General features: G+C 36.2%; 1 protein-coding gene across 1 annotated transcript in view; it reads left to right on the top strand.

Moving 5' to 3' along the window:
- Nucleotides 1–10,178, top strand: part of LOC107710164 (protein phosphatase 1 regulatory subunit 12C-like) — a 38,283-nt gene that overhangs the window by 20,605 nt on the left and 7,500 nt on the right. Inside the window, exons 6-9 of the mRNA XM_016514901.1 lie at nucleotides 6,118–6,262; nucleotides 7,033–7,107; nucleotides 9,028–9,098; nucleotides 9,176–9,286. Of these exons, the coding sequence (XP_016370387.1) occupies nucleotides 6,118–6,262; nucleotides 7,033–7,107; nucleotides 9,028–9,098; nucleotides 9,176–9,286 (402 nt within the window). The remainder of the gene's footprint in view (nucleotides 1–6,117; nucleotides 6,263–7,032; nucleotides 7,108–9,027; nucleotides 9,099–9,175; nucleotides 9,287–10,178) is intronic.

The raw sequence follows: 10,178 nt of genomic DNA, 5'->3' as shown, positions 1-10,178 counted from the left end.
TCACACCACTGTATATATATATATATATATATATATATATATATACAGTATTATACACTAATATATATTTATGTTACTAAATGAATATAATTGTTTGATAATAATTGTTAAAATGAATATAAATATAATAATATAAAAATGGTTACTTTTGACTACGCCCCCCCATACCCCCGTCCCTCCTCCTTTCCCGTATTTTGGTACCCAAATGTTGACCGGTATGTCTCTCAGGAGCTTTGTCTTTTGTTGTTATGTGCGCGTCTACAGATTTCTTGCCATATATCTATGTTTCTTGCATCTCACGACTATGTCGTGTATGAAATAATGTCTGTGTGCATGGGTGTAAAACAACAAACTGATGATTTATATATAATCATTTGTAATTGTATATACATTGTTGTGATCAATTGTGGGGGGATTAATTTGTAATGTAGCTGTAAAAATAGTTGCCTGCTGAAATTGAAATGTATACACATCTTCATCATGACTAGATAGACACGGTGAGTTTGTCTTTACTATACACGTTAGATGTGATCCACCTCATAGTAACAATCCTGTCAGATCGTGCATCCTTTGAGTGAGAGTGTAACGTTACAGGTCGGCCGATCTGGTTTCGTGGTTAAAGTTAACCTTTTCGACATGTTTCAGTGTTGTCATTGCTCAGCAATGGCATGGACGCGATGTTGTCTGGGGGGTTTGGCAAAAGGATAGTGGGACTGTGGGCAGTGCTCGGGTGGTGACTGAAGGCGGTGACTGTGTAGTTCTGACGTCAACTTTTTACGGAAGTCAAAACAGTTTGTGAAAAATCACAGCTACTTTATGCAGGCTATGTGCATTTAACTGTGGACTGACTGTTTTGAAACTTATATGGTAGTTAAATAGCCCCTAGACCTAATTTATCGTGAAAAAAGGCAGGAAATTTCAGTTTTGACAATATGGGACCTTTAAAGTTGTAAAGACATATTTTTACTTAAGTAAAAGTACAGAAGGACTTGCTTTTAAAAGTACTTAAGTACCAAAATACCAAAATTTCCTTTTTTATGTCAATGGACTGTTTTATTATTGTTGTATGTAATACTTGCAATACCTTATGCCTCTGAAGCTACAATACATGACACCTACTGAATACACTGACTAGCTGGTAGTATCTTTGGAATAAAGAGCTTTTAGAATGTTACAAACATATAGAAGTGAAACATGTATAGCCATTTATCCACATTTGAACTGAGTGGACAGTGAAATTAAAACCCAGCAACACAACTGCAGCTGTATAACTTTACAACAGCAACACTGCTTTAACAAAAAAGCAAAACAGCAAGATTTATTTTACATCAAAACACACATTCAAAAATGCTCTCTAATTGCTCTTGTGGTAATTTGATGTCATACACAGAACGGTCTGTGCAGTGCTGCTTCAAGTTGAAAAACTATTGTTTTTTGTTAGGAGACGAACAACAGTTCTTCTGTGGCTTTATAGGTAATATTTTCGTTTACACAATTTTGCTAAATTAGACAATATTTTGTCTAATATATACCACATATTAACTTCTTATTATTGAATTGTAGTAAATAAATATCACATTTGCAACTGGTCCGTGTTCAAAAAATGCTGGGAAATCACTTCACGTAACCCTACAAAAGTGATTACTGTCTAAAAAAAAAACTCCACGTTTAAAGGGTTAGTTCACCTAAAAATGAAAATTAGCTTGTGTTTTACTTACCCTCGAAGCATCCTAGGTGTATATGACTTTCTTCTTTCAGACGAATCCAGTCGGAGTTATATTAAAAATTGTCCTGGCTATTCCAAGCTCTATCATTGAAGTCAGTGGGTGTTGCAGTTGAACAGTCCACAAGTCGTCAAATAAAGCTCACACATTCATAATAAAACGTGCCGCAGACGGCTCCGGGTGATGAATAAAGGCCCCCTGTAGCAAATCCATGAGTTTTTGTAAGAAAAATATCCATATTTCAAACATAATAAACACTTTTCTCTCACTTCCGTTATCTATCATACGCGGATCCGTTCCGTTGGATGGCGTATGACGTATGCGCAGCGCTAGCGCCTCTGAGATATGCTAGTCTCGTGAGTTTGTTAAATAGGAGCAAAAGAAGCAAAGTTTCCTTACTTTAGCAAAGGAAAACCAGTCTCCTCTCGGTTTATATCGAAATCCTCTGACATTTTTCTTTGCAAATCTTCGGTTTGTACTTCTAATTTGTGACCGGCATTTTGTTTTGTTCTGTTCTCTCTCCGCATTCGTCACTAATCACGTAATGCTGCGCATCTTACGTCATCTGCCGGAACTGCTTCAGTGTATGACAGTCAGCGGAAGTGAGAGAAAAGTGTTTATTACGTTTGAAATATTGATATTTTTCTTACAAAAACTCATGGATTCGCTACAGGGGACCTTTATTCATCCGAGGGAGCCGTCTGCGGCACGTTTTATTATGAATGCGCGAGCTTTATTTGACGACTTGTGGACTGTTCAACTGCAACACGCCCACTGCTCCAGGTGTGTGTTCACGGTGTGTGTGTGTGTGTGTGTTCACTGCTGTGTGTGTGCACTTTGGATGGGATAAATGCAGAGCACTAATTCTGAGTATGGGTCACCATACTTGGCCACATGTCACTTCACTTAAACAGCTTGAAAGATCAAAGACAATTTTTAATATAACTCCGACTGGATTCATCTGAAAGAAGAAAGTCATATACACCTAGGATGCTTCGAGGTTAAGTAAAACTCAAGCTAATTTTCATTTTTGGGTGAACTAAGAGAAGAAAATCACCCACTTTCAAAGCTGCTACATAGTAACGACTTTCTACTTCGAGAACCTTGATAGAAATGTAGTGGAGTGAAAAGTACGCATCACGTTCTTCTTCTGAGGTAAATACAAGGCTAATTCTTCACAGCGGGTCCTCTTCCAAAAATGAAAAGTAGCCTAGATGAACTTGAATCTTGCTGCTTTGTTTACGGAGGTGATGTGGACGTTTACAGGTTTGCGTGGCACAATAGCTTGAATGAATACGGCATGAATAGTGCCGCTGCGCGTGGGTGTGACCACCACATTACCGATTATGAGCTCAGACGGGAAAGACTGGACCTTGCGTTGGTCTCATACAGATTATTTTAGCAGAGAATATTATATACGCTGAGTTCTGTATGTATTGCAGGCGCTTAATAGATTTTGCAGGTAGGCCAATATAAAGGGCATTACAATAATCAACCCTAGAGGTAACAAAAACATGGACAAGCCTTTCAGCATCAGGTAGTGAAAGAAAAAGCCTAAACCTGGCAATATTCCTGAGATGAAAAAAATGCAGATTTTGAAATGCACTCGATATGTGCATCCAGTGTCAAGTGAGAATCAAAAAGAACACTAAGATTACGAACTTGAGAAGATAGAAATATTACACCATTATCAAGATGCAAACTGAAATTTCTACCATTGCTGGCAGGTGCAGGGGTACCAACGAGAAGGACTCTGAATTGGTCCCATTCAATTTAAGGAAATTGTGGTACATCCATAATTTCATTTCCTGCAAACAGTCCGAGAGTGTTGCAGAGATACCTGTAATATTAGTTTTCGTGTTAATATAAATTTGGGTATCATCAGCATAGAAGTGAAACCCCAAACCATGCTTTCTAATAATCTGCCCTAGAGGAAGCATGTAAATACTAAAGAGTATAGGGCCTAGGACAGACCCCTGGGGTACACCGTGACAGACCTGTCCGACATTAGATTTGTTGTTACCTAAAACAACAATCTGGGAACGATCAGTAAGGTAAGATTTAAACCACTCTAGCACTGGACCGGAGATACCAAGCCAAGTCTCCAGTCTCTCAATCAGTATAGAGTGACACACCGTATCAAAGGCTGCACTCAAATCTAACAGCACCAGGATAGTAAGGGCACCAGAGTCAGCAGAGACAAGGAGATCATTCATGACTCGAACCAAGGCAGTCTCAGTATTATGTCCAGATCAAAACCCAGATTGAAGAGCTTGTTCAGGGACAAGTGAGAATGAAGTTGCGAAACGACAACACGTTCCAGAAACTTCGCCAAAAAAGGAAGATTAGATATTGGCCTATAGTTTGATAGGACAGACATATCACACCCAGGCTCTTTGAGGACTGGTGTGATGGCAGCAACCTTAAGGGCTTGGGGAACAGATCCAGTAATAAGGGAGGTGTTGACAATGTTCAGAATGAGAGGACTGATAGATGACAGACACTCTTTGAGAACAAAAGTTGGAATAGGGTCCAAATACACGTAGTTGAATTCATTGTCATAATTAGTTTATGAATGTATTCAATGGTGACTGTATTAAAACTAGAAAACAAATTAGAAGGAAAGTTTGAAGGATAAATCTCAGGAGGTGCACACAGAGAGACAGAACTAAATGGACTAATAAATATTCTCAATTTTTTCTGTAAAGAATTTCAGAAACTTATTGCACTGCTGTACAAAGGAACAAGTAGGTGAGTTGGTTGGTTTAAGGAGTTTGTTTATTAACTTAAACATCTTATTAGGATTTCCAGTACCATCATTAATGACTTGTGAGTAGTATTCAGTTCTTGCTAGTTGATGAGAAAATTGATGAGAAAATTTAATTATATTGGTCAACAGTATTACCTGTAGAAGTATCATTGATAATGCATGGATAGTGATTATGATCAATATTTTTAAGATTTCTAAAACTAATAACCCTTTTTAGTGACTTTTGTAAGGGAACAGAAATATTAAAACTCAAGAGCCTATGATCACTAATGCACAAATCTTTGCCCTCAAGCTGATTAATATCAACACCAGCTGTACACACCAAATCAAGTGTATGACCTTTTCTATGAGTAGGAAATTTGACATGTTGGATCAAGTTAAAACAATCCAAAATCTCCATAAAATTTGCAGTATGATTACAACTAGGATTATCAACATGAATATTAATATCTCCAATAATAATCATAGATGTGCAGAGAGAATTAATAGATGCAAGTAGTAATGTGAGTTCATCAAAAAAAAAAGAGGGTTGAGTTTCAGTTTTATAATGCTTGACTGGCGAGTAAACTAAAAAATTTACTAGCCAATGCCGATTCTGTTGCCAAGGTGTGCGTAGAGGGTTGATTTACAGACTCTAGGAATACCTGTAGATTAAAATAAGGGGTTGGCCTAGGGCTTTTTTTTTATACCTGAATACAGCTTGGTAATGGAAGCAAATTCTGTAAACCTTCTGTTTTCTGTAGTCTTCTTGAAACACATGCTGTGGATGTTAGATGCAGGTTCCCTGTGTGCAAGTGCTTGCCCTCCTGAGACTGCAATTATCTGAGAAAAGGGCATTTTCACATAAGACTGACATTTATGTGGATTTATAATAAATGTCATTAAAGGGGTCATATGATGCGATTTCAAGTTTTCCTTTCTCTTTGGAGTGTTACAAGCTGATTGTGCATAGATAAGATCCCTGAAGTTGCAAAGACTAAAGTCTCAAAACCAACTATTCGAGCCGTTCATGCCAGACTGGGGAGAGAGGTGTTGTAATTATTTGAAATATTTGAAAAATAATGTGTTTTTTGAACATTAAAGCATGTCAACATATTCTGTTACACCAAATAATGATGTTTAAAAAAGCATCATATGACCCCTTTAAATGCCTTCGGGGTAATTTGAAAAAAAAAAAAAAACAGTGGACTGACATCCTCACCACTCCCCCCAAAATGTTGTGGTTTCAAAATGACGAGTTTGCTGCACTAATAATATTTGTACCTAATATAAATGTAATTATCAAAGGTACCTGTACCTATTTTTTGTTTGTTAAATTTGAATTTGTCTGCAAAATCCACTTGACTCAGAAATCTGAGGGGCATGAGTTTCTGGGATTATTAGTTTTATTTACAAATTTTTAATTTCTTAATTATGTTATTTATGAAAAGTTACTATAATTCATAAAGGAAGTACACTTCATGCAAATCTGTTAACATCTCAAAAAATGTAATTTAGTGTTTCATGACCTTTAAAATGTCACGTTTAAAATGCTCACTAGGTTTTGATACAGAGCATGAATCTTTAAATTGTACTAAACACTTGTACGGAGGACTTCATACAGTTTCTTTCATTCTCTGTTAGATTGTTGTGTCAGTGTGGTCTGGATGTGAGTGCTGAGGACTATGATGGCTGGACTCCTCTCCATGCTGCGGCTCACTGGGGCCAAAGTGAAGCCTGCCGTCTGCTCGCTGAGCAACTGTGTGACATGGAGGCCCACAGTAATGGGGTGAGTGAGAGAGAGAAAGCAAAAAGTGCTAAACATTTAGCAGCAAATTCTGTTGGCCAGTAACTGTTGCCTATGAGAAACAAAGCTGTCTTCCTTAGGCAGGTTTTGACCAGCCTTAAAAGAATGGTTCACCCAAAAATGAGAATTCTAAACACATAAGATAATTTGTGAATGTCTCAGTGTTTTCATGGAAGTCAACATTCTTCACAATACCTTCCTTTGTTTCCGCATAAGAAAATAAGTCATACAGGTTTGGAACAACATGAGAGTGAGTAAATGATGACAGAATTGTCAATATCAGGTGAACTAGCCCTTTAAAAGCCAAATCATCCATTGATCCCCATTTCTATTTCAGGACAATTTTATCTGCTTTTATCTATTCCTATTTCTATGTGTTATAATCATTTGATTCTGGAAAAAAATACAGGATAAATATTAGATCTGTATTGACATGAAGAAATATGGTAGCAATAGCCAATATACTGTAATCCTAAATAAAATAAATGTACTGTATTTCTAAATAGGAAAGGTAAAGCAAAAGTTAAGACCTGATATATAATAAGTGCACAGCAGGAGTCATGCACTCTTAAAGGAAGAGGAAGTGTGGAGCTTCTGTTCGGTGTCAAAATGCACCAGAGTTCTGCAGCAGCACTGCAGTTAGCCATAGTTCTGTTTCACAGTGTGTGTGTGGGTGGGTGTGTGTGGGTGCATGCATGTTTGTGAAATTATCATAACTGAAACTGTTGTTTTTTTTTTTGTTTGTTTTTAAGGGTCAGACTCCATTTGATGTGGCGGATGAGAGTGTTGTGTCTTTACTGGAAGAACTGTCTCAAAGACAGGCTAATGTAAGAACATACACACCTCTATCTAAATCTGTCATTTTAGACACAAAAGGAAGAAATTCACAACTTACTGTATGTAATATAGCAGGCCTATTTAACCAGTGGACATTTTGAAAAGGTTGTCAGTTATTTCTCATAGACTACTTTTATTAGGGTGAAAAAAATTATAATTGCACTATTATTTGCTGAAAGAGACTAATACCTCAATTTGTTTTTGTGACATCAATCACAAAAAAAAAAAAATTCTAAAGTGAGCTTTTTGTCTTACCAAGTACTATTCTTTCTTTTTCTTTGCTTTTGCAATATGAAAGAGAATAGACACTTGCAGCCTTGAAATCTGTTCAACTGAACAATATCCACAGAATTCTTCTACTGGACTACTCATCTGTCTTCACTCATATTGCTTTCCCCGGCCATCATGAAATACTCTCATTTTCCTCTCTTGTAATTTATATTTGCATCATTTACTAGGACAGGAAAGCATTTTTAATAGAGTGCTGCAGAAATTATGTATTTTTGTAGGCCATCCCGGAAGTTACCATCACCCTGGTTCCCTTGGCTTGACAAAAACTGAATAGGGTTTTTCCATTGGCTTTTGGATCATTGCAGAAAGCTCTGTGAACAACAAAAGTTTATGATTCTTAGATGTTTTGTTCATCATGAACATTATGTTCATAATGTTTTTCTCAAATGAGAAATATTTGGGTATTTACAAACGCTAAACATAGGCTATGAGCGAACTACACCACGGTCACATGATTCAGCGTCACCATCACTAAGCTTCCCACAGCTCTTTCAGTCTGTATTTTAAAAAAAATTTTCTCTGAAAGATTTAGTTCGAATAGTTTGAATAAGTGTGATTAATAACACAACGAGGCTGTGAAAAGTGGAGTAGTCAGTAGATGAGTTTTCATGTTTGGTGTGATGACGTTTAACAACCTCTCAACCGACAACCTCTGTATTCCCATTTAGACACTTAGCAATAGCCTTTTTCAAGACAAGTAAAAGCTTTAAAAAAAGTATAAGGGGGTGTTACTGATGTACTTTGTTTTAGAATAAAACTTATAAAGACCTTATTTCAGGCATTTAACCAAAAACCCATTTAAAAAACCCATTGACTTTGGGATGAATTAACTGCAAGTACTAAAATACTAACATTTCCAGGTTTTGGCCTACAAAAATACATCATCCATCCAGTACACTATTATCTGTCCATGTTTGCTAAAGTTCATAATATGAAGCAAATTAAATGTTTAACACATGAACACACGCACTCTCAGGAAAAATTTTACAAAATTGTCACCGTGTATGTATGTACACTTTAGGTGCTAATTAGGGATGCACCGATGTATCTGCCGCTGATATTTATCGGCCGATTTTTCCTCAATTTACAACCATCAGCATATTGGCTATAGCCTATAAGGGAAAAGGCCGATATAACAAACCGATGGTTTATTAATTAACTGCATGAAGGCACTGAGCTGTATAACGTCTGTTGCATAATCCTAGCGCTGCTGTCTGCACTTTAATGCTAATCATATAACAAAAGCTTAATAAACTGACAAACTTTAAATCCGAAGAACTGCGTGCTTTCATTACCCTTATAGCTCCGTAGACTAAAAAACCCTTCAAAATAAGAGTCCCGCCTTAGTTTAAAAGCCAACTGCATTAATGTGTTAACTTATTAATTAACCTATTGTCAACTGTAATTTTATTCAGTGAGTCATGTGAGGCTGTTTATTTGTTGATTAGATGGTTTTGTACCAAAGACAAAATTTTGGTCCCTTAATGAAATGTCATTCATTGAACTCACTACTATAGCGTTTAAACTACTAATCAGAACATTAATTAAATCTGGTCTATTTAGATCCATTATAAATGAAGTGTGATGATTATATTAATTTTTGCATATGTTTATTTTAGTGGAGGACTGAACTTACTGAGCAACAAAATTCACAGATCTCAAATGCCAACACTGCAAACAAGAAACGCAGGTGAGAAAGATGATAAGTCTTTCAGTCTTTGCAGTTACGGACATCTTCACTCATGTCTTTCTCTCTCTCTCTCTTAGGAGCTCTGTGTGCCGAATGAGCAGCAGGGAGAAAATAAATGTACAGGACCAGTCTAAAGAACGAGGAGTCTCAGGAGGCCTGGGACTCAAGCCTATAAGGGAAAAGGCCGATATAACAAACCGATGGTTTATTAATTAACTGCATGAAGGCACTGAGCTGTATAACGTCTGTTGCATAATCCTAGCGCTGCTGTCTGCACTTTAATGCTAATCATATAACAAAAGCTTAATAAACTGACAAACTTTAAATCCGAAGAACTGCGTGCTTTCATTACCCTTATAGCTCCGTAGACTAAAAAACCCTTCAAAATAAGAGTCCCGCCTTAGTAAGGAGATCTCATACATATTTAAACTTACAAAAAATATTAAAATGTATACAAAAACAAATTAGAAGATTAATCATAATAAAGTCTGTTACAATAAAGAAGGATTAATATGTATTTAATTTATACAGTGAAGTGTTGTTTTACATTTGTTAAACCTACCTAAAAAGCACTGTTTATTTAATATGTATCTTTGTTCTGTTGTATTTATGTAGGCCTGCTGAATGTTAAATGGATCCAATCCATGTTCATTAGAAATTATTTGATGATGCAGCAATAAAACTGCTAGTATAATTTAATGCTGGTGTTTTTGAACTTTGCTGATTTAAAACATGATCAAAATACTATATATTTTGATGCCAAAATTTCAAATAAGAGAGGAAGTGACAAATATCGGAATCGGCCAATAAGTGTTTGTTAAAATCGGTATCGGTATCGGCCCCAAAAAATCCTATCGTGCATCCCTAGTGCTAATATGTACTTTTAAAGCACTATGTACATTTAAGGTAGTAATATGAACCATTTAGGAATAAATAAGGTACAAAGATGTACCGTTTAGCTTTTGTACTGTAGGGTACCACCTTATTGACAGCTTTGTAACTTTCTTCTTGATAGTGCAAGGAAAACTAAATACTTATTTAAGATATATATATATATATATATATATATATATATTTTTT

Source organism: Sinocyclocheilus rhinocerous, unplaced genomic scaffold, assembly GCF_001515625.1.
Source record: "Sinocyclocheilus rhinocerous isolate Xijiao unplaced genomic scaffold, SAMN03320098_v1.1 scaffold447, whole genome shotgun sequence".
NCBI lineage: Eukaryota > Metazoa > Chordata > Actinopteri > Cypriniformes > Cyprinidae > Sinocyclocheilus > Sinocyclocheilus rhinocerous.
This window is presented reverse-complemented; position numbering and strand designations above follow the sequence as displayed.